Source organism: Suncus etruscus, chromosome 11, assembly GCF_024139225.1.
Source record: "Suncus etruscus isolate mSunEtr1 chromosome 11, mSunEtr1.pri.cur, whole genome shotgun sequence".
Lineage (NCBI taxonomy): Eukaryota > Metazoa > Chordata > Mammalia > Eulipotyphla > Soricidae > Suncus > Suncus etruscus.
This window is the reverse complement of record NC_064858.1, coordinates 24,862,429-24,887,698: the sequence shown is the minus strand read 5'-3', so window position 1 is coordinate 24,887,698 and position 25,270 is coordinate 24,862,429. Positions and strand designations below refer to the sequence as shown.

The following is a 25,270-nucleotide window of genomic DNA, read 5'->3' as shown; positions in this document are numbered from 1 at the left end:
TAATTGAGACAAAACATTTAATTGAAACATTCACATACTAGTAGGTGAGACAGAAGACTTAAAAAATGATGGTAATATAATAAATACATTGATTATCCAGTTAATCAACAGACCAGATTAAATTATGTTAAAAATGATAGTAAAGTGACAAAAATTGTTGAACAAATAAGTCCTAGAATGCACCCATATATTTGTCTTTCTATCTACTTGGCAGGATTTTTGATCCACTAAGGAGATACTCTGCATTCAATACTGGAGGTTGCTGCAGACAGTTTGAGGTATCTTTGGTTATGGGGACTGAACTCAGGCTTACAGATACAATGCATATACTCTAGCACACTGAGTTACCTCCCAGCCTGGGAACATGGAGAGACAGCATCTGGAAAAGCATAATACTATGAAAATTAAAGCAAACTGAGAAAAACCATATTGGTCATCACAAGAGTCAGGGATAGCACAGAAAAATAAGCCTGAAGGGGAAATGTGATAAGGTCAGATTACATACATATTTTTAGGAGAAAAATTGTTTTGGAGAAGATAGTCATTTCATTTTAATTCTAGCCCTGCCTTATAATAAAAACATTCGAAAGATACAAAGCCTTAGGTTTTTACTCAAAAAAATTAATTCAAACTTTTTGAAAAATTAAATAAGTCAGTTCATGTAATATTTTTCAAGAGTCATAAATTTTCTTATGAAGCCTGTTTAAACATAGTTTCTAGAACTATTTTGAATATTTATATGTGAATGACCCTTACCCTTAAGCAGTTAAACACAGGAAAAAAGCACAAGTGCACAATTCTGCAGAGTAGAATAAGGGGAATATGGAGGGAAATATCAGTACAATAACTATGAATAATATTAGCTACTTCCAGTAGAAAAATGAGGAAGACAATCAAAGAAAGAGAGAGTGGGAATAAAAAAAGATGAATGTAGTTTGCTGTGTTTGGGGGAAGAAGAGGCATAATGAGTCTATAAGCTGAGATGTCCATTCCAAAGGTATAAAAAGGCAAAATTAAAAAAAAGGCATCACAGACATTGATATAAGAAAATAATCTTGTCATAACCTGTCTGTCTTTCTCTAAAAGGGTTTTGTAAAAAGAAATTGAACAAATGAAAAGCAAAATGAATGTAAGAAAAAAATGATTAAAAAATAGTGAAACTGAGAAAAAGAGAAAATAGATTTATTATACAGAGAGAAAGAGATTTAGAAACCGAGACAGACAAAGAGAAAAACGAGCAAAGGAGATTTATTGTATATAGAAAAGAGAGAGTTAGGCACAGCAATAAACAAATAAAACTTTTAAGTAGTGAGTATTTACCCCCTTAGAATTAAAAAATAAAATGAAAAACTCTGATAACCCCATGATAGTCTTCTATTGCCAGGAAGCAGCTAGAAAGAATTTGCCAACCCTTTACCCTAAAGGACTGGAGTTTTTCACTTTCTTAAACTAGGTCTAGGCTTGATAAAAAAAAAATTACGAAGTTAATGTTTGTTCCTTCAACACTGTTTCATATCTTCCCTACACCTATCTCTCAGCTTTGGCGCTTCTAAATGAAATGTCAAGAAGAGATATGCAGCTGACAACCACCATGGCTGCTGCAGAACATCAAATGAATATACTTCAAAAATCACTGAGGATAAATCTACATATAATTTTTTTAGAATATAAAACATAAAAGTGGGAAACCTGTTGATGTATGGCAATTGGACTTGGACACATCTCTTGGGTAACCCCACTGTAATGACAATTGAACCAGGGACAAGCTCCCTGGACTGCCCCTTGGACATGCTCCTGCCATGTCCCCTATCATGCCAGGTGTAAAAGAAAAAGCTTGGACATTTGGGGGGGGGTCAGGATAATGTTCAGAGTAGTTGCCTGCTGGATCATAAAGGGAGATGCTGCCTGCTTTGTATCTATCCCTTTATTTTTCTCTATTAAACCAGGGCCTCCCAGGGCCATCTCTAGTGGTGAATTTCCATCTATCTTTCCCTCTCTCTCAGAAACCCTGGTCTGTAGTGGCACACATCAGACTCCAGGAGGAATAAAAAATATACTTAGCTTCTATTTTTCACTTATCTCTCTCTTCTCTTTTCTCTTTTTCTTTTCTTCCCCCCTCTCCTCTCTCTCCCCCTCTCTCTACTCTCTCACTCTTTCTCTATTTCTCACTCTCACTACAGAGATAGAGGTTGCTACTAGTTTTGCTTCAAACCAAATATCTACAGTGCATGGCGGGGCAATTACCATTTTCACCTGCACAATTAATAAGGTTTAAAGTCTGAATGAAAAAATATAGTGAAAGTCTGCATCTATGTTATAGACCCTCCCTAACTTAAACTTGACAACGAAGGACAAGATTGCGATATCTGGCTTGCTTTATTCTAAATTTAGTATCAAGTTGTCTGATATATGTCCACATGTAATAACAAGTGAAGACTTCTTAAAATAAGGTGTTGACTCTATTTATTAAACAATACTCAGGAACAGAGGATAAAAGTACTGCACCTGTGATGTAAGTACGCAGGTAAGCCGAAGATATGGATTGGATTCACATTTTGTCTTTGATATCAACTTACTGTGTGATCCCAGAGAGTACCATCTCCTCTACTATTTGTCTTCAAATATAAGCATAAAGGCCTAAATATTATTTCTCAATTAATTTACTCTCAGTTTTTTCTAAAACAGTCTTCATATTTTTTCTAGATATTTATTGGTTGTTAACATTTAAAACCTAGATTGTAACCAATTTTAGCACTTCAGTTTAAACTGAAATGCTTTCAATTTTAAAAGTTTTCTGTAAGTTTGATCACTATGGAGGCCTCAAGAAGGTACATGATTAGATCATAAATCCTATATTCTTTAATATCTCAAAGGTATTTGGGGAAATGTGCTAAATTAAATTATTAGTTACAAAAGTTTGAATTGCAAGAGACGGTAGTTAGGGGCAAAAGGGTAAACAGATTTTAGTTTCAGGTAATATTAAATTCTAACAAAATATGACTATTAATATGGATTCACTGTGTCATAACTTATCATCAATTTTCTTGCTTGAAAATGAAGAGGAGAGGAAGAATCAGAACATAAATCTCATATTAATGACTGTATATAGAAGTCCTGGTTACAATCCTTATAAAAAGATGATGTATTTGACAAATTATTTAACACTAACTCAGGATATACACTACATAAGTTCAGAGATAGATATATAGGTAAACAGATTGCCCTTTTCCCCTCCAATACATAATTAAAGAGTGTCTTTATATAGGAAGTATATGTCACATGATATGACATTAAACCTCATTATCGGGACTGGAGAGATAGCATGGAGGTAAGGCATTTGCCTTGCATTTAGAAGGATGATGGTTCTAATCCCGGCATCCCATATGGTCCCTCATGCCTGCCAGGAGTCATTTCTGAGCACAGAGCCAGGAGTAACCCCTGAGCACTGCTGAGTGTGACCCAAAAATAAAAAACCAACCAAGCAAACAAAAAACTCATTGTTGTATCTAAATGCTAGCTCTACTAGCTAAAAGTTAGTCAATAGAGCAAAGGTACTACAGTGAACAATACAACTTTAGGTGGTTAGAAATTGTGAACACGGGAGCCGGAGAGATAGCATGGAGGTAAGGCGTTTGCCTTTCATGCAGAAGGTCATCAGTTCAAATCCCGGCATCCCATATGGTCCCCCGTGCCTGCCAGGAGCAATTTCTGAGCATGGAGCCAGGAGTTTCCCCTGAGCATTGCCGGGTGTGACCAAAACACACACACACACACACACACACAAAAAAAAAAAGAGAAATTGTGAACATGGTTTTATAATAAACTTAGTCATTTAGTGTCAGTTTAAGTGTTACTGAACAAATTAGTATCTTCAGCACCAGACTATTTTGAGAAATACAAGTAAAAATACTCATGGGGGGTGGAGATACAAATAAAAGGATACTAGTATATTTTTCTCCTATTTAAAAATTCTATAATATCTTAATTTCTTGAAAAAAATAAGCTAGTAAAAATAAAAGAGTCATTTTTCTTCCACCCACATTAAATCTAATTTCCTTTCCAACCATTTCACCTCATTGGCCCCCTTTTTGTATGACACACTATTCTCTTCTAACGTCTGAGTTTTTGTTAGTTTGCTGTTGTCAGGGAGAAAGTCTATAATAATACAGACTTTCTATTGAAATTTGTCCCCTTCTTCAATGAGAGGAAGCGATGGCATGAATATGGCACCCTCATAATGATTTCACTGGGCTTAATGAAATTTTCATCACAACCTGCTGTTCATTTTAATGGCCTTTGAAAAACAATGCAAAAAAATAGCTTCAGGGAAGAAAAGGTTTTTCTGTGGCATATATTAGGAAGCTTAGTTTTTAGATACCCTCAGTCTATCTCTTCTCTCCTCATCCCATTTTTTTCTACTCTCCTCAAACTTCAACAATGTTTGATAGTTTTCAAAATAATGTTTGCATTTTTGTCAAGTTTATTTGTCTTTGTTCTGGAGATTACCATATATCAGAACTCTAGACTGATGATTTGTATTGGTATCACTGTCCCCTTGCTCTGATGAGGTTTTTTCCTCTGACCTTTGATTAACAGCATCTCTCAATTAATATCAATTTCCATTTGTAGCTGTTATAGACATCACTAACTATAGTTACTCATTATTTGAATTGTTATGTTTTGGGGCCACACCTAGTTGTGCTTACAACTTACTTCTGACTGCTAGTGGGGTGACTATGTGAAGTACTGAGGAATCCAATGTCCTACCTGCTGTACTGTCTTTAGCCTCCCCATTTTCTCTTTCTGCACTTAAAATATAAAAATTTCCTGCAATATTCTATATCTTTTCCATGATCAAATTTCATGCTTTGCTATTTCTTTTCTTGGTGATTAAAATCATCATTAACTCAAATGCATAAATCATTCCTTGATATATATCATGGTATGTACATATACATGGCTGCATGGTATACATTTTTTGTGGTATACATTAAATAAATATTTTTATCTGAGAATTATTGAGTCAGTCTATCCACATTTCTGTGAACTTGAACCAGATATGAGTAATCTTCTGTATACAAATGTAGATATATTGTAGTGGCTCTTTATTCACACAGAAATTTCTGAAATTCTAGGTTTAGATTTTTGCTATGTTTGGTTTATATTGATGTCTTTAGTAATTACTATATGTGTATTCCCATAGTATCTTTGGTATTATTCATTAATAAGTCACTCTTAGATTGAAGTGATACTACAGCTGGTAATACATTGCCTGGCATGTGGCCAAACCAGGTTTGATCCCAGGCACCAACAAGGTCCCTTGAGCACAGAGCTAGGTATAAGTCCTGAGCATTTCTGAGTTTGGTCTCCACCCACCAAAAATAATAAAAGTAGTCACTTTTCTATATTTCTAAGAAGCAATAGATAAAGTCACAAAAATATTAATAATATGTCACCATGTAATAGTAATATTCCTTTCCTTCAACTTTTTCTCTATAAAAAAACTTTATTTCTTGCTCTTCTTGTCAGTGTGACTGTCTTTAGAATTACTTTTCTATTAATTCTCCACATGTGACTTTCTTTTGAAAATTAAATATGGAGGACTGTCTCCTGCCTTTCCCTCTTGAAAATTATTTATTTGGCTTTGGCATGCCATATTTCCAAACTGAAAGTCTATGCACTCATTTAGAAGTCAATATTTGATGCACCTGGAGAATGTAAATATCAAAATTACATTCTAAATTCCCAAGGATAGCATCAAAGATAGTTCTCTCTCTCCTCTCTCCTGTCTCTCTCCTCTCTCCCTCCCTCCCTCCCCCTTCTCTCTCTCTCTCTCTCTCTCTCTCTCTCTCTCTCTCTCTCTCTCTCTCTCTCTTTCTCTCTCTCTTGCGCGCACACCACGGCTGGAGAGATAGCATGGAGGTAAGGCATACAGAAGGTTGGTGGTTCAAATTCCGGCATCCTATATGGTACCCCAAACCTGCCAGGAACGGTTTCTGAGCATAGAGCCAGGAGTAACTCCTGAGCGCTGCAGGTTGTAACCCGAAAACCAAAAACAAACAAACAAACAAACAAAAAACAAAGATAATTCTCTCAAACCACTCTGAAACACAACAGATACCACTAGAATAGTGACTATTTCTAGAGGGAGACCATGGTCCTGGAATAAGCTTAATCTATTTTTAAATAAGTAGGATTTATTTCATATTTGCAAACTGGTTCAATGACCAAAAATCAGAGGCAAAGTGGATTGCTCAAATTAGTGGAGCACATGACTAGAGTGTTAAAGGCCTTGAGTTTGACTCCCAGCCTGCATAACTCCTTTGCTGATAATTGCCAATGGGATGTGTATCAGCAGCATCGCTCCCCCCAGTTGCTGTTGGTCCTTAAAGATACATCCCATAATGTAAATAGGCTATTTGCATCTGTGTGAAATTTAAACATCACATATAAATCAATATAGAAAACTATTTGAGCTTTCATAGTAATTAATGATAAAAATTACCACAAATAAAACTATCAATAGAGAAGAATTAAATAAATATCTACAGAAACATTATAGCTAAAATCTTACCTAATGGTTAAGATTAATACTTTCTCACTTTACAATAGAAATAAGGCAAGAATATCCCCTTATCATCTTCCACATTGGACTACTCATTTAATGCAATAACGAAAGAAAAATAAAATATATATTTTGTGAAAAAAATAAAATTGTTTATATTTACAGGTAAAATAATATTCTATATTAAAAAATCTGGAGAGATAGCACAGCGGTAGGGTATTTGCCTTGCACACAGCTTATCCAGGACAAAGAGTGGTTCAAAACCTGGTATCCCATATGGTCCCCTTGCCTGCCAGGAGTGATTTCAGAGCACATAGCCAGAAGTAATCCCTGAGCACTGCCAGGTGTGACCCAAAAAAACAAAAACCAAAAAACCCTCCAAATCTCAAGGAGTTAAGAAATCCTAGAGTTACTGATTCTTTAAAGCAAACACAAGATACAAAAATCAACTGCTTTGCTGTATTTCAGTAATAAGCATCTACAGTTTGAAAGCGAAAACAAAATACAATTTGTATTAACACTCAAAATAAGATGAAATATTGGTAAAATGTGACAAAATTATTAAAATTGATATGTATAAAAGATAAGCTTGGTATAAATCAAAGGTGATCTTAATAAGTATATTATGAACACATTTAAATATATCCATTTTAATAAATGTATTTATATTAAACATGATACAAAAATTTCAGCAAGCTACATATCCAAAGGTGTATATATCAGAGCACTGATTCCAAATTCTATAGGCAAAGGTTCAAAAGAGATCCAAGATAATCTACACAATAGAAAAGAAAAGGGGTAAATGTGGGAGAAATTACACAACCCAACTTTAAGGCTTAGTGTCAAATGACTGTAATCAAGACACAATATACTAATAAAAGAATAAGTTGATAAAGAAAATAATGCAGAGAGAAGAAATATGTTTACACACAAAACATTATATAAACTTTGGTGAAGGAACAAAACAATGTCAATATCCTATTTTTAACAAGTGGTAGTAGTAGAACAAGTGGCCATTTATATACACCAAAAAAAAAAAAAAGAGAAATAAACACATAGTTTGCATCTTTAACAAAAAGTAGCTAAAACAGATGGCAAACCTAAATGGCAAGATATGAACATATAAAACTTCTAAAAGGCATAATAGTAGAAAATCTACATGGCATTGGGTACATTTGGATGCAACTTCAAAAGAATGATCCATAAAAAATTGATGAACTGGGTTTGATTATAGAATTTTTTGCACTTCAAAAACAATGTTGAGAATCAAAACTCTAGTCACAGTCTGAGAGAATTTAATAAATACATATCTGATAAATAAATTGTATTCAAAATATAAAAAGATGTCTCAGAATTCAACAAAAGAAAACAAATTAGTAAAGGATTAACAGTGCCCAAGAGCACTAAACAGACTCAAAGGACTTACAGATAATAAGTAAGCATATGAAAAAATCTTCTAAGGAACACTTGTTATTAAAGAATTAGAAATTGAAGCTAATAATTAAATACAACTATGAAGCAATTTTAATGGATAGAATTTTAAAAACAATTACAAAAGAACCTTAATAGTCTTTAGCTAGCAACTTTAAATTCATTACTAGGGAGAATGTTGTATGTGTGTGTGTGTGTGTGTGTGTGTGTGTGTGTGTGTGTGTGTGTGTCTGTGTCTGTGTGTCTGTGTCTGTGTGTCTGTGTGTCTGTGTGTCTGTGTGTATGATTTTTGGGTCACACCCGGCAGTGCTCAGGGGTTATTCCTGGCTCCAGGCTCAGAAATTGTTCCTGGCAGGCACGGGGGACCATATGGGAAACTGGGATTCGAACCGATGATCTCCTGCATGAAAGGCAAATGCCTTACCTCCATGCTATCTCTCCGGTCCCTACTAGGGAGAAGGTAAAAGCTTACTGTTTTGAAGAGTCAATCAATGACTTAAAAAATGGTGCCATTTTAGTACATTTCCACAATTATATCACGATGAGTCTACATTTGGTTATAAAACTTACACTAAAATCTATACATGAATATTTATATTGATTCAAAATAACCAAAACTGCTTTTGGTAGGTGAATGAAAATCTATCAAGTATTGAACAGACATGAAAGAACTTTAATTGTACATTTATAAATAAAATAGGTGAAAATGAAAAGCTACATAATTCTGATTAGAAGATGATCTAGAAATGCTAATTTCAGAAGTTGAAGAAATAATTAACTTAAGGGTTATGGGGAAAGATGGCAGGGAATTTAGTACCTCAATTTAATTGAGGAAGGGGGTGTTCTTTATATGACTGAAACCCATCTACAATCATGTCTGTATTAAGTCTACAATCAAGGTGCTTAAATAAAGATATAAAAAAATAAAAGAAAAAATTTACTGAAAGTAAAGAAAAATTAAGGGCTAGAGAATACAGACAGTAGGGAGCTTGTCTTGCATGAGGCTTATGGTACTTGGCACATCATATGAGTACTTCCAGTACCTGAGTACTTCCAGGAGTGATCCTTAAACACAGAGCTAGAGCTAGGTCCTGAGCACCACCAAGTGTGGCCCCCAAACAAAACAAGAATAACAAAATTATTGTTACTATTTCAAATTCCAAAATAGTAGGTAAATGATAATAGGCATTTGTTAAAATAAATAGATGTATACGTACAATGAAAAATTAAAGTTTTATTTAAACAGGTTTTGTAAAAACATTTGTGATCTGAAAAATTATCAGGACAAAATATAAAGAAATTTTAATAATGTATCCGAAAATTCATTGAATAAAATGGGGAAAGAAAGATATAAAATTTTGAAATAAATAAAATATGGAAAATTAAGGAAAAAGAACTACACAGAAAAAGTAAAGTCTTATTGAGGGAGCTGGAGCAGTGGTGTAAGCGATAAGGCATCTGCCTTGCACGTACTATCGTAGGAAGGAATTGCGGTTCGATCTCCCAGTGTCCCATATGGTCCCCAAACCAGGAGCTATTTCTGAGCACATAGCCAGGAGTAACCCCTGAGGATCACCAGGTGTGGCCAAAAAACCGAATATATATATACATATATATACACATATATAGGTGCTTAAATATATATACATATATATACATATAAATAGAGAGAGTAATGTCTTATTGATGAAGTTGTTTCCCATGCAATGCAGTGATTATTTCTGGTAGGTATTAAATATATAAAACTAAACAATAAGTAAATGAATGACAGGAGATAAGTTCTAGGCTTCAAGGAGTAGAGTAAGAGAGCACATACTAATAAAGGATGAGACAAGACTTATCCATATGAATGAGATTAGTGTTAGATCTGACATTAAAAACTAGGGCCCAGAGAGATAGCACAGCGGCGTTTGCCTTGCAAGCAGCCGATACAGGACCAAAGGTGGTTGGTTCGAATCCCGGTGTCCCATATGGTCCCCCGTGCCTGCCAAGAGCTATTTCTGAGCAGACAGCCAGGAGTAACCCCTGAGCACCGCTAGGTGTGGCCCAAAAACAAACAAAAAAAATCAACAACAATAAAAAAACACTAATATTCAGTGGCCGGAGATATAGCATGGAGGAAAGGCCTTTCACGCAGAAGGACAGTGGTTCGAATCCTGGCATCTCATATGGTCCCCGAGCCTGCCAGGAACGATTTATGATCGTAAAAGCCAGGAGTAACCCCTGAGCATTGCCGGGTGTGACCTAAAAACCACCAAAAAAAAAAAAAAAAAAAACCCTAATGTTTAGGAGCTGGAGCAGTGGCACAAATGGTAGGGTGTTTGCCTTGCATGCACTAACCTAGGACGGACAGCGATTAGATCCCCCAGGGTCCCATACAGTACCCCAAGCCAGCAGTGATTTCTGATCGCATAGTCAAGAGCAACCCCTTAGCCTCACTGGGTGTGGCCCCAAAACCAAAAATTAAACAAAAACAACAACAACAACAACAACAACAAAGACCAAGTAATGCTCAGATTAACATAAGAGGTTGTAAAACAGGACTAGAGAGATAGCAGAGCTGATAGGTGTTTGCCTTACATGCGGCCAACCTTGGTTAGATTCCCCAGCTTCCCATATGGTCCCCTGGAGACTGCCAGAAGTGATTTCTGAGCAATGAGCCAGGAATAACTCCTGAGCACTACTGGGTATGGCCCCCAAACAAAAAGAGATTGTACAACCAATATTTATAGATGTAGATTTATATCACAGGAGACTCTATACACATATGTTCCTTTGTTTGATTAGCTCATAGAACAAAATAAAGAATACCTCAATAGCAAAGAGTATATCTAGTACTTAGTGTTTTTTTAAAATAGTTTTTGATCTTAGAAGCCATCTCAGAAAATGAGAGCTGATTCTAGAAACACAACAAAAACTCTACAAGTATGTAGCATCTTACTGGGACAGAAAAAAAGGTGTCCTCAAAAACAAACACACAAACAAACAGAACAAATATTAAAATGATACTGATCCAGTGGCTAAAGCTAGAAGAACTTAAATAACATTAATATTATAGAAGTAGCTTGTAATTATAAGAATAAGGTTTGAATTCATGATTCCATACTAATATAAAAATTGCTGGTTACAAGATGGTGGGAAGGATGTTAATATCCCATAAAGAAGAATTGTGGGGGCCGGAGAAATAGCATGGAGGTAAGGCATTTGCCTTGCATGCAGAAGGACGATGGTTCTAATCCCGGCATCCCATATGGTCCCCTGAGCCTGCCAGGAGCAATTTCTGAGCATAGAGCCAGGAATAACCCCTGAGCGCTGCCGAGTGTGACCCCACTCCCCAAAAAAGAAGAATTGTGAATAAGCTACTTCAGAGATTCTACAGGAGAGGGATCTTAATTGACTTCTCCTTAAAGGCAGTTTGCACAAACAGCTTTCTTCCAGAATGTATGGGATTGAAAGGTGGGCAGGGGATAGTAAAGTGGAGAAACTTCACATCAGGCAAGTGGTCCAAGGCCAACATCAATATTCATAAATTATGTAAGAAATATTTAGCTTTGATGTGATACTACTAAAATGTTACCTAAACTTGGAGGTCTTTCACCCAACTCCTTTAAACCCAATTTAATTTAGAGGTAAAAAAACAACAACAAATTTCAGTAGAGGAGATTACTAAAACATATTTGGAAAAGTATCAAAAACTATCAATACCAAAGACCTATCAATTAAAAACAAGTTCAAAAGACAATAATTAAATGAAAATGTAAACTGTTACCCTGGTTTCCTGAGACAGAAGCAAATATGTATACTTGGTATAAAGCCATGAATATAAAGCATGACACATTATTAATAATATATCATTACAAAAATGAAAAAATTTATAAATGTAATTATCCTGGCAGAGCATGTAAATCAAAATTATGTAAAATATATTGTTAGGCTTAATGATAGTATTTCACAAAATTATGGTTGGGGTGATTTTTACTTGATTTCATTAAATTTTTCTCTTTCTTTAAAATTTTCCTGAAAATGCTTACTTAGAGCAGCCTTGAGGCTAGAGCAGGGAAATCATATACTCTAGTTAATTTACTCATCTCCCTGGTTCAATAATTCCATTTTCTTTAAACAAATCTTTTCATAAAACTTTTAAATTAATTAATCATATTTTTATTTTGCAGTTATCCTATATTGATGCTCAGGGGTTATTTCTGACTCCTCACCGAGAAATTACTCTTGGAAAGCTCAGGGATATGAGATGCTGGGAATTGAACCCAGTTTGGCCACATTCAAAGCAAGTGCCCTACCCAAGTGTACTATCTATCACTCTAGCCTCTCTTTGAACAATTTTTATCATATAATATCACTGCTAGTATAAGCAAAAATTAAAGCATATTTAACAAAAACGTTGCCTTAAATCCCCATAAAATGTATCCCATCATATGAATCCCCATAATGTATCCTTTCCTAACTTACTAGGAACGATCAAAATCAGGGATACATACTATGAATGCAGCTTATTCTGATATTAATGATCATTTTATGTTTCCCATTTCCAATCAGGAAAATGCTGCTACATACAATGTGGTGTAAGTTTTGGTATCATTTACTATTAGTTAGTAAACATCTACAATATATAGAAAAATGTTATCAGTGAATTCTACATTATGTAGTAATGAGTTTAGGGTTTGTTTGGTTTTTTTTTGCTATAATCTTAAAATTAGTCCATGTGCATCTTCCTCATTGGTAAGGTACTAGCAATAAAAAGCAGAAATATTTGAAAGATAAAATCCTTATAAAGAAATCCTAGAAAATAAAAAATGGCAACTTCATAATCAGCTGAGAGAATGAAAGAGACATTAAACTTAAGTTAGTCCAAATTAGACCTACTCATCTTACTTTTGGATCACACCAGTAACAAGCCTAAGAATTAAGAAATTGTTTTAAGATGGCCAAAAGACAAATAAGAAATATAAATGAATAGGGCCGGAGAGATAGCATAGAGTTAAGGCGTTTGCCTTTCATGCAGAAGGTCGGTGGTTCAAATCCCGGCACCCCATGTGGTCCCCTGAGCCTGCCAGGAGCGATTTCTGAGCATAGAGCCAGTAGTAACCCCTGAGTGCTGGCAGGTGTGACCCAAAAACCAGAAAAAAAAAACAAAAACAAACAAAAAAATAAGAAATATAAATGAATAAAGGTAAGAAAAGTCAATGCATTTGAGGGAAAATTGGAGCAAAACCAATGAGATTACAAAATATAGATTTGACCTATATTTTGGGATGACCCTGCCTTTAATTGCCACATCCACTTCTAATTTCTTTGATGTCTTGTACCACAATAATTTAATGGAAGTAAGGAAGACATCACATCAGAAATAAATGATAAAAAATATTAGTAAACATATGAAAGGTTTTAGAAATAAAAACTTTCATAACATTGCTTCTATTTCAATCCTATTTAACTTTGCAAGTGGAAGATTCCGGTATGGGAATGGCAATCCTCCTATTTTCCTTACCTTCTGGCTCATTTTTGATGAGCTCTTCCATCTTCCTCTGCTTTAAAGTGTCAACAACGTCTGCTAAGCTGCCTTTGCGTCGTTCGGGGGTCCCCAATGCTGCACTAGACAAGGACTCACTACTCTGCCGCCCACCTTCTTCTGTCTTCTGAGGTGAGGTAGATGAGTTGTGTGGGGCAAATGAAGACATAACTTTATTGCCATCGACTTCCTGAAAGAGAAAGCAAAGACATTTGTTTAAACTTCAGTAGATTTTTTTGAAACCAGCTATCTGATTTCTTCAGCTGAAACATTCAAGAATAAAGTGAATATTCATTCTGCCAGGGCAAACAGATCTGAGATATTTCAAGAAGATTTTTTGAGACAAACATTAGAGTCAAATTCCTAAGAACAACTTGTAAAAATGTTGGAGTCATCTTTTGTTATGCTGAGTATAAGTGGTAATATAGCCTTTTGCAAAATCTCCATGATATTTGTGAATTTAAGTTTTTCTTGTAAGACTTAGATTTTGCCTGTACACATTATTAAATAGTGGTTATCTTTGTAAACTTCTTAATGTTGCAATATATTTTTGCATGTGCACCCATGTATGTGTATATGTGTGCGTGTGTGAAGTGCCTGAATTAATATTCAAGGTCTTGCCTGTCAGATTGTTCCCCTACTTAGCTATATTTATTTCAAGCACCAACATTGCCATATTTAAACAAATGAGATTATACTTCAATGTCCATTTTTGGTTATTACCTCTTCTTTATAGCACTTCGATATAAAGTAACACCCCTTTTAGCTTTCCAACTTTTCATGTTTTTAAGAAAGCACAGGCTATTTTGACATTGGAGTGGATGTTTACAAGTTCATTCTAATTAAGCTGAAGAAATTTTCAATACCTTGTTTACCTAGAGCATTGCTGTCAATAATCTTTGTATTTTAAGCACTATTCGATTGTAAAACAATTACTTGTGATCACTATTTTTTCATAATGTTTATGTGTATGAAGAAAATGTACTACATAGAGCTAAAATAAACTTAAATTTCATGGTATATTTGTCTTTTTATATGATTACTAGTATCACTTTCAGAATATATATATACATATATATTATTTGGTTAATAGTTTATGAGTCACACTACACTGACTTTATTTTCAAGAGGAATATTATTGTGATTTAAAATAAAACCACAATTTTCCTATGGGTTTTTGAATGAATCTCCTTCTTTCCTAATCCTTTGCCTTCCCATAGAGTATAGCTCTTAAGAATACATCTGTAGGGTAGAACGAAATGCAGAAGCTAGGTTGCTTGCCTTGTAAATGGCTGATGAGAGTTCAATCTTTGCTAGACTATATGGTCCTCCAAGCACTACCAGGATTAATAACTGAATGGAGAGTCAGGAGTATTCTCTGAGCATTGCTAACCTCCCCCCACCCCAGCCAAATAATAAAACTGCATCACAAAAATCTTTGAGGAAGTTAGTCACTAAATACATTTCTTCATTCATTTCTACAGCATTAAAACTTTCACTAAAATAACTGTGAAAATTTAAATGCAGGCTAAGAGATTTGATGCATGTTTACACACTTTTCTCTCTCTCTATTTAGGAAATGTTAATAGAATCTCTTGACCCCTCAAGGGAGAAAAATCACAGTAATTCCATACAAGTATGTTTAAGGTTAATGCTAAAATTCTTTGATAAAACTGTCATTCTAATATTTAAAAAAATAGAGACGTCAACACAAACAAAATCTGTTCAATGTTTTTTTTTTTTTTTTTGCTAATGGGTAATAGTGAGGAAAAATATATTAGCTGTGCGGTACAAACATCAGTTTGTTAGGTAGGGCTGATTCAATGTGGAGGAAACCAATAGCAAGAACTACAGGCTTACAGAATCTTCAAAATTAACATTTTAAATCCCAAAATAATTTACATTTCATTTGAACATCACAGAACTAGGTCTTGACTGAAATAGTTGGTAGACAGTACTCTGATACATGAAGCTTAGCTTATAATGTACTTGGATTTCAAAATCAATATGCATAATGAAATAATCACAAGTCCCTGCAGGCAAAGAGGAGGTCTACTTCTGGAATATTTATTTTAAATCCCTGCATGAATAAAATCTAAAATATAAAAACATGTACACATACCTTAGAAAGAGCAATCATAGACTCATTCATTAAACTATTTCTATGAATGACTCATAATAGATATAGCTCAGTCCCTTGGACATTCCAGTATGGTCAAGCTTCTATAATTAGTTTCCACAAATTTTTTTTGTCATTTTATTCCAGGATCATTTAACATCCCAATCAGTTAACATCCCAATCTTAGCTTCACTTTGAACTTTTCTGTTTTAGATTCTATATTTACATTATAAGATGACAAATTTTACAAACAAGAACTTGGCAGAAGATTTTCAGGGAATGGGTGCTGCGTACCATCGGGCAGATGAAAATATTAGTATACACATATAGAAAGTAAAAATACAACTAGATCAATTTTCTGGTCTAATTTTCTATACTTTGCCAAGAGAGGAAAGATATATTTTAAATATATTAATATATTTCACAAAATATTATACACTCAACAAACCACAACAGCATAAAAACAAACAAGTTAGGCAACACGACTATGGCACCCAGGCACATTGATCTTATTACTAGTTCACTGCTGGATTACAATCAGTCTTTCACACTGCTCAGCAAGAACAGTATGAAGGTAACAGATGGATCAGGGAGACTCTCCTTTCTGTTCATATTTCTCAGGAAAAGCTCTAAGGAGCCTGCTTGAATTCAGTCAAGGGGGACAGTATATTTTCCCTCTCTTCTATGGGACTGCACCCAACGCACCTCCATGAATTGCATGTTGCTCTTAGCAGGTAGATGAGCACACAGAGCTAACTAGAAGACACATGAGCTGTGGATCAGACCTGTGGGCCAGTTTATCAAGTTGTATATTCTAAAGGAAAGGTTCCCTTCTGCATTTTGCAGCAGTGTCCTCAGAACTATGGCTTCCAGTGATAAAAGGAATGACTTAATTTGCAGGAAGAGGAAAAGACCTTCCCTTTGTTATTTCTGAACAAGCTTTTATTCATTTTTAACATTATTTTGCTTAGAAACCTTTGAAGAAATATTTCACCTCTGTGATTCAAATCCTTAACTCACCTAACTATCTGAGAAGAGAAAGCATGTGACTTGACTATCTTCTTTTGTTATCCAAAACAGTATTTCACAAGTCTTTTTCAGGCTGTGCCTTTCCAAACTTGTTTTCTTCCTGTGACTCCACTAATCTACTGACTGCCCCTAATCTTCACCCACTGGAATCCCATTTATACTACTTTTATCTGTGGCTCCTTAGAATATTCTGATGGCCTACAAGGGGGTCATAAACCTCTGGCTGAGAACCTGATACAAAAGGCATTTCATTTTTGAGTTTTGCCTTAAGACATAAATTGATACTTTTCAAAACTGAAACCTAAAATTTAGGGCATAAGGACAGTAAAATAATACAGTCAACAGTTAATTTAGGGCCCGGAGAGATAGCACAGCGGTGTTTGCCTTGCAAGCAGCCGATCCAGGACTAAAGGTGGTTGGTTTGAATCCCAGTGTCCCATATTCGAATCCCGGTGTCCCATATGGTCCCCCGTGCCTGCCAGGAGCTATTTCTGAGCAGACAGCCAGGAGTAACCCCTGAGCACCGCCGGGTGTGGCACAAAAAAACAAAACAAAAACAAAAACAAACAAAAAAAAAAACAAAAAAAAACCAGTTAATTTATTAAATAGCCAATCAAATTGCAGTTGATATGAATAATAGCCAATATTTATTGAATAGTCTGCCAGGCTCTGTTTATAGTGACTAAAGTGAACTAATTTAGTTAACAGCACTTATTTTTATTTATTTATTTATTTTTGGTTTGGGGGCCACACCTGGTGTTTCAGGGGTTACTTTTGGCTTTGTACTCAGGAATCACTCCTGGCTTGGGGGACCATATGGGACACCAGGGATCGAACTCAAGTCCATTCTGGGTTAGCCACGAGCAAGGCAAATGCCCTACCACCCTGCTATCACTCTGGCCCCAGTTAACAGCCCTTTTTTTTTTTTTCTTTTTTTGGTTTTTCGGGCCACACCCGTTTGATGCTCAGGGGTTACTCCTGGCTAAGCGCTCAGAAATTGCCCCTGGCTTGGAGGGACCATATGGGACTCGGGGGGGATTGAACCGCAGTCTTTCCTTGGCTAGCGCCACCTTGTCAGCCCCAGTTTAACAGCACTTCTAATAATGATTTACATTTCATATCTCTAGATAAACTGAGGTTTGTTTGAGAACAGATTTAAAGTCTAGTAATTTCCATTTCATAGTTGGCTGAACTGAGGTAACATAAAAGTGCTTGAGGTTATATTTTTTGTAGAGAAAAAGTAGACTAGATAATCATTGTCTAGATCCAAGGGGGCCATGCTCATAATCTCTTCAAACAAAAATACCACTCTTCAGTCTGTCGATTTTGGAATGCACAAAACATACTGCTTTATTAAGTATGAGAGTAAACAGGTTTAATCTGAGTTATTTCAACTCCTACTAATGAACTGAAATCAGAACAATCCAAGATGAGATTCTTTGCTTTCAAATGTCTATTAGGTTATAGCATGTACATATTAAAAAATAAATAAAACCTGCATCTCTCTTGTCCTAGAGTATAGAAAGGTATCAAGGATGAGGAAAAAGTAATCGAGGGGGTAAGATAGGAGAGGTAGACCAGAAGTAGCAGAGTTCAGACTCAGGGGCATCAGACAGGTCAGTGGGGTAGATGCAATAGATACCTTTATAAAACATAGATCCCAAAACAATGAAAGCTGCAGATCCAAACTACAACAGATAAACAATATATGTAAAGTAATTTATATGTATATATAATATATACACGTGTGGTGTGTGTGTGTGTGTGTGTGTGTGTGTGTGTGTGTGTGTCTGCCAAAGAGCAAGTTGTTGTGAGGGAGGGAAACTGGGGACATTGGTGGAAGGAATTTGCCACTAGTGGTGGGAATGGTACTATCTGCCTGAAAACTCAACTATGTAAAACTTTATGAATCACAGTGACTTAGTAAAAATAAAAAATAAAGTTGACGATGGCATGCAAGGATGTTTCTATGGTAATAAATGTTGCTACACACACAGAACTCACACCCAGCTTTGCCCTAGTTTCCTTTTCCCTTCATTCCCCCATCTTGAGATGTAGCTAGGCTTAATTAGCATGAGATAGGTACTTTTGTCTGTTATGTTTGCCCTTCCCCCATGTGCATTCCCTGTACAAAAAAGATCGCAGGGAAAAGAAGGTTTGGGTTCTCTAGGCACACGGCTGGAAAATCCTGACCCCATGTCTTTTCTCTTCGTTATGACTGTTTTATTAATTCTTTCAGCGACTCTGCTTCTGACCCATTCACCTGGGGTTAGATTATGGCAAGTGAAGCCTTTACAATAAGCACTTTTTTTTTTTTGCAAGTATCAGGTCCTGAATTCTGTCCCCAGTACAAGCACAGAGCATGGTCCTAGGGACAGTGCTTTTTGATTGCTGTACTCCACTACAAAGTATATGTAAGTTATTTTAGTGGTGTCTGGCACTAGGCAACCAATGCAAGCACCCCAGCTAGGAGAGTGATTCTAAAGAGCATTGTGATTGCCACTGAAATCCTTGGCAACATTATGACCAAAGTGTGTAATGGCCCATAAATGGTTGGATGCACTCCCTGGTGAGTATGTGTGAAAGTACCCAAAATAAAAAGTGTGTAATCACTGGAAACTCTGTTGGGAAACAACCAGGTAAGATCCCATCTCACACATCATCCCCACACACCCCACCCCCACAAAAATGGCATGAAATCTTAATAGTGAAATAATTTCTGAAGTTAAACACAGACTTGAACTTTGAATGGCAACTAAAAACATGATGCGATGTTCACTAATTTGTAATTTTATTTTATTTTCCTTTTTACTTGTACTTGATATGTGCTAGCATGTGCTGATTTCCACTGAGACACATTCTCCCACCTCCTGAGAATCCTTATAAATTATGATTCCAAGTTAAGAAGCTTTGACTTAAATGTACATACATCTCTTGAGAAAAGTATTATGCACTTATTAATATGTTATTAGGTTATTTTAAAATAACATTTTTTTAAAAACTGAAAATTCACGTTAAAGCTATTTTCAGATACCCATAATTAACAGTATATTTTCCAATAACTTCAAATTTTGTTATTACTAGGGACCGGAGTAATAGCACAAAGGTAATGTATTTGTCTTGCATGAGGTTCCCAGGACCAACCTGGGTTTGATCTCCAGTGTCCCAGATGGTCCCGCAAGCCAGAAGCAATTTCTGAGCACATAGCCAGGAGTAATCCCTGAGTGTCACTGGGTGTGGCCCACCCCCCCTATCTTTTGTTATTACTAATAGGCAGTTAGAGAGATCAATATTTTAATCAAACTATATATGAATAATAATAAACACTTTTAATGAGAGTATATTACTTTATATATTATAGTGATATATATCACTACTTTACAATTCAGCCCCTATCCTAATATACACATATACTTGAAAAGAAACACAGAATGAAAAAATCTTACAAATGAGTGCTATTATTTTTGCCATGTCCAAAACTTTCATGCCCAACTTTCAAGTACAGATTTTCCTGATATCGGGGCAAGCATATAAAGGAAATCTGATGGTAATACTGATGCTAATTAAAGTTCAATAGAAAACTCTAGGTTTTCCTTTGGTTATTATAATTGAATTCAGTATTTGAACATAAGATATGGTCAATTCCCAAGACCTATCAAATAAAATTCAATACATATGCACAGATCTCTGGGGGTCATGACCTTCAGAGGCTAAGCTTGGATGCACTAGCCTAGATTACTCACCAGCTAGTCAAAAGAATATCAATGTAGGCCGTTCAAATTATATAGTTATGCTTACTCAATTTTTATTAAGATGACAAGTTTTACAATAGTGGTGGTGATTTTTTTTCAGTGTACAAAGCTACTATACCTTGACAACCATCTGTTAGCCTCAAACTCACTTTTTAAGGAATGTCTATATTTTATTTTATTTTTTTTATATCTGCAATCATTTTATTTATTTTTTACATATATATTTTTTCATATTTTTTATTTTATGGAGATGCAAAGAAAGGACAAGGTGAAGTTACAGTGGGAAGACAACACCCATAAACAGAATTCTCAAAAGAAATCCCCTTGCTGACACCTTAATTTTGAATTTTTAGCCAAAAAATATTAAGAAAAATAAAACAAAACACATGTACAATTACTTCGTCCCTCAAGTTCCCAGATTGTAGTACATTGTAACATTTCCTAGCATACTGCAATCATTTTAAATTAAAACATTTGTATTTTAAAATGTACAACTCTATCAAAGTAAAATAAACACTGAGTTTTGCTCTCTATTCCCCTACTTTTACCAGCCACTCCTGTGCTAGCAAAAATAGTGATGACTGAGGTTTCTGCCCTCAAAGGACTTAGGATCTCATGGAGATTAATGATTCCAAATCATTAAATCAAATAATTTAAATCAGTAAATCAAATAATATTATAATTGAAGCCACGAGAGCAATAGGGAGAGTGATGAATGTCTATCTTTTAAACATGTTAGCATTTTATGAGAAATTTAAAATTCCTTAAAAAAATTATTCAGTAATTACTTTTAAATATCACTGTTACACAATCTGAACAAAAAAAAAAAAAAAAGAAATTTGAAAGGGCTCAAATAGGTACTGATCACTTTTTTCTCTATGATTAAACTCTACCCTTCATGTCCTGCTCATTTTGAACTTTTAAATTCACAGAAGACTGGGGCCAAAGCGGTAGCACAGCATTAGGGCGCTTGCCTTGCAGGACTGACTATAGTTAGGTCCCAGGCATCTTATATGGTTCCCCAAGCCAGGAGCGATTTCTGAGCACATAGCCAGTAGTAAACCCTGAGTGTCACCGAGTGTGGCTCAAAATAAAAAAATAAAAAACAGAAGACAGTATTTACTGACTATATAAAGTAGACACCATTCAATTTGTAGGGCAAATCCAATTTTCTAAATAATGACTAAACTCACCATTTAAATAAAAATGACCATGTTATTGATATAAATTAGTTATATTTAAATGCAGGATCTCTTCCATAGCTCAAATTGCATTATGAACTATTTGATGATTCCATAAAGCCAAAACTTCAGATTACCAAGCAGTAGAGGAAACAAAGTTGTGAACGTTTAACTTAAGGGCATTAGTTGAGGGTCTAGGTACTTTGATGGAGAGAGGGTGCAGCAACTTTGTACATAAACATCATAAAATTATTAACATAACACTGACAAAAATAATCTAACCATGTTACCTAGAGTATAATAAAATTAAATTTTAAAAGAGGCTCTTAAATATTACTTAAGCAATAGAATTGAAATTTAGCATAAAAGTCTTGATTTGCAGTCCTTTTTGACCAAGCAGATATAAAAATTAGCTTAGGTTCAGATTTGATTACTGAAAAAATAAATAAAAGTACATTATTTCTTATTAAAATATCACTTATTGCTACCATTATATAAGCATTAGGTGTATAATGTTAGAATTCTATTTCCAAGACCTGAGCAGTAGCACAGCAGGAGGTCTTTTGCCTTACATGTGGCTGACCCAGGATGGACTTGGGTTCAATTCCTGGCATCCCGTATGGTCCCCCCAGCTTGCCAGGAGTGATTTCTGAGTGCAGAGTCAAGAGTAATCCCTAAGAGCGGCTGGGTATGACCCAAAAACAAACAAAAAAAAATTCCTAATTCCATAAATGTTCCTTTCCTCCCTACCCGCTCCTCCCTCTCTTCCTGCCTTCCTTTCTCTCTCCATTTTTGCCTTTTTCTCCCTTCAGGAAAACAGATTTATAATTCATCAATATTGTATGTATATATACATTTCTATTTATATTCATGTGTTCCTAGTCAATAACAAATGGCACGTAGTTTGTTTATATATGATTCGCAAATGGTAGTCAACAAGCCAATATATTTTTACATCTCTAAGAAATTCTTCAGACATTTTTATCAAGTCTCACTCTAGATTTTATGAATCAGAAATTTAGGAGGCATGGTCTAACAATGAGATTTAACATGTCTTTAGGGAGGAATGGTATACATTAAAGTTCAAGAACTACCAAACACAGGAATAACTGTAAGAGAGAGAAAAAAAACTTGCCCAGAAGAAAAGAGAGAGATGACTATATTTTGCTGCAGTAGTTAAGCATCACCAGAAAGGACAACATAAGTTGGTGTATTGCAAGGAGTAGATAAATTGGAAAAGAGGAAGAAGAGTTAGCAAACAAGTAGCAACAATAAAAGCAACTAAAACTTGTAGACCAAATGATGCTTAATTTTTTCATGTCATTTTGGCACATGTTGGGAAAATCTTATATTTGCTCATTTATAACCACCTAGATTAGAGAAACTGACCTTTATGTCAAAATCAAAATGTAGAAATATATGCATATTAGAAAGTTACAAAAAGTTGCTAATATTTTAATCCAATGAGATTAAAAGTAACATGTCTTCTTTGTTTTTGTTTGTTTGTTTGGTTTTTGGTTTTTGGGCCACACCCGGCGGTGCTCAGGGGTGACTCCTGGCTGTCTGCTCAGAAATAGCTCCTGGCAGGCACGGGGGACCATATGGGACACCGGGATTCGAACCAACCACCTTTAACACCGCTGTGCTATCTCTCCGGGCCCGTCTTCTTTGTTTTTAAAACATCACATTTGACATCTAATTTAGTTCTAATAAGTAAAGCAAATTTAAAGGCACTGTTTTTTGTTTGTTGGTTTGGCTTAGTTTTGGGGGAAACCTGGCGATGCTCAAGGGTTACTCCTAGCTGTGCAATCAGTGATCCCTTTTGGTAGTGTTTGGGGGAACATGGAATGCTGGGAATGGAACCCACGTGGGGCTCATGCAAGTCAAGTGCCCTACATACTATTTCTCCAGTCCCAAAGGGCACCATGTGATAAATATAAAGAGGAAATACAAAAATGAGGGGGCCGGAGAGATAGTATGGAGGTAAGGCATTTGCCTGGCATGCAGAAGGACAGTGGTTCAAATCCTGGCATCCCATATGGTCCCCTGATCTAGCCAGGAGCTTTTTCTGAGCATAGAGCCAGGAGTAACCCCTGAGTGCTGCCGGGTGTGACCCCAAAACAAAAACAAACAAACAAAAAAAACAGTTTTGGAAAATATCTTCATTTGCATGTAGATACTACCTACTTACACAGAAGTGTCTGGTAGTTGTTTTAATTAAATACTCCTCTGGCATAACATTTACTAAGAATCTCGGAAATGCTGAATTCCAATAAAATGTATGTTTTCATGTATCTCAAAACCACTTAATAAGCAAAAGTGGTATTTAGAGAATTCTAATACATCAACTAATAGAACCTGTAAAAACAAAAAAAAAACATTTTCTGCTAATGATAGCCTCATTATACTTCTGCTGAGTATATCTGTGTGCAGAATCTTACTAATGTTAAAACATCTACATTTTTGTTTGTTTGTTTTTGGGCCACATCCGGCGTTGCTCAGGGGTTACTCCTGGCTGTCTGCTCAGAAGTAGCTCCTGGCAGGCACAGGGGACCATATGGGACACCGGGATTCGAACCAACCACCTTTGGTCCTGTATCGGCTGCTTGCAAGGCAAACGCCACTATGCTATCTCTCCAGGCCCAAAACATCTATATTTTAAGACAATTAAGGACTCAGAGATCAACCATACAGATTTATAAATAAAGAATTAGTCTACATGTAATTTCCATTTAACACTAGTATTACAGATTGATTATAAGGAAACAAAGAGGAGGCAAGAGAGAAAGTAGAGTGTGTAAGGTGTTTGCTGACCTGGATTCTATCCCTGATAACCTATATGTTGCTCCTCTCTAACCCTAGACAGCCAGTAGTGCTCTATGAAGGCAGAATCCAGAGTTAGCCTTTAGTATATGCAGATGTGGTCCAAAAAAAATCAATAAAAAAAAAGAGATGAAAAAAAGATAATACTGAGGTAATGCATTCAGCAGTCAGGAGTTTGATCCCTCAATATTGCCAGGTGTGAGCCCTCCCCTAAATAAAAAATATTAAAATAGTCTAATTATTCTATAAATAAAAATACATTTAATTGATATACAATTTTCATAAGAAACTTCCACAACTGCTCGCTGCAGTTGTCTAAAAAAAAGAAAAGCTTGACAAAATATCTAATCACTTTGAGTCTGAAGAAAGAGATTAGACTTGAGAAATTCTTCAAAGTTCCTCAAATTATCATCTGTTTGGGAAGTGACTTTTTACTTCCATAAAGCAAAGAACTTTCCTATGCAGAATAAACATGTATCATGTGAACAAGTGCACTGTTTATTAACTGGAAACTACATGTTGGGTGATAAGTGAGAAATTATCCTCCAGGTAGTAAAATACCTAGTCAGTGTATGAATATAATGATTATACAAATTGGAGTAAAGACTCAAGATATGAGGTTCAAATCCAGGAACATTTTTTAAACTGTGCAATCTTGGATAAGCTATGTACATGCTCCAAACATCAATTTCTTTTTATATAAAATTATATAAAATGTAACTTAATGTCATTTAATGAAGTATTATTCCTTCCTCAAAATTAATAGCAATAAATATTATTTTTCTCAATTTTCACTCTAAAAAAATTATATGATAATGTAAAAGCTTAGTAACTTTTGAGAAA

At 35.3% G+C, this 25,270-nt stretch overlaps 1 protein-coding gene across 1 annotated transcript in view; it reads right to left on the bottom strand.

Moving 5' to 3' along the window:
* The window catches only part of SOX5 (SRY-box transcription factor 5), a 456,537-nt gene that overhangs the window by 323,277 nt on the left and 107,990 nt on the right, over positions 1–25,270 (bottom strand). The window contains exon 3 of the mRNA XM_049783803.1: positions 13,503–13,713. Coding sequence (XP_049639760.1) covers positions 13,503–13,713 — 211 coding nt within the window. The remainder of the gene's footprint in view (positions 1–13,502; positions 13,714–25,270) is intronic.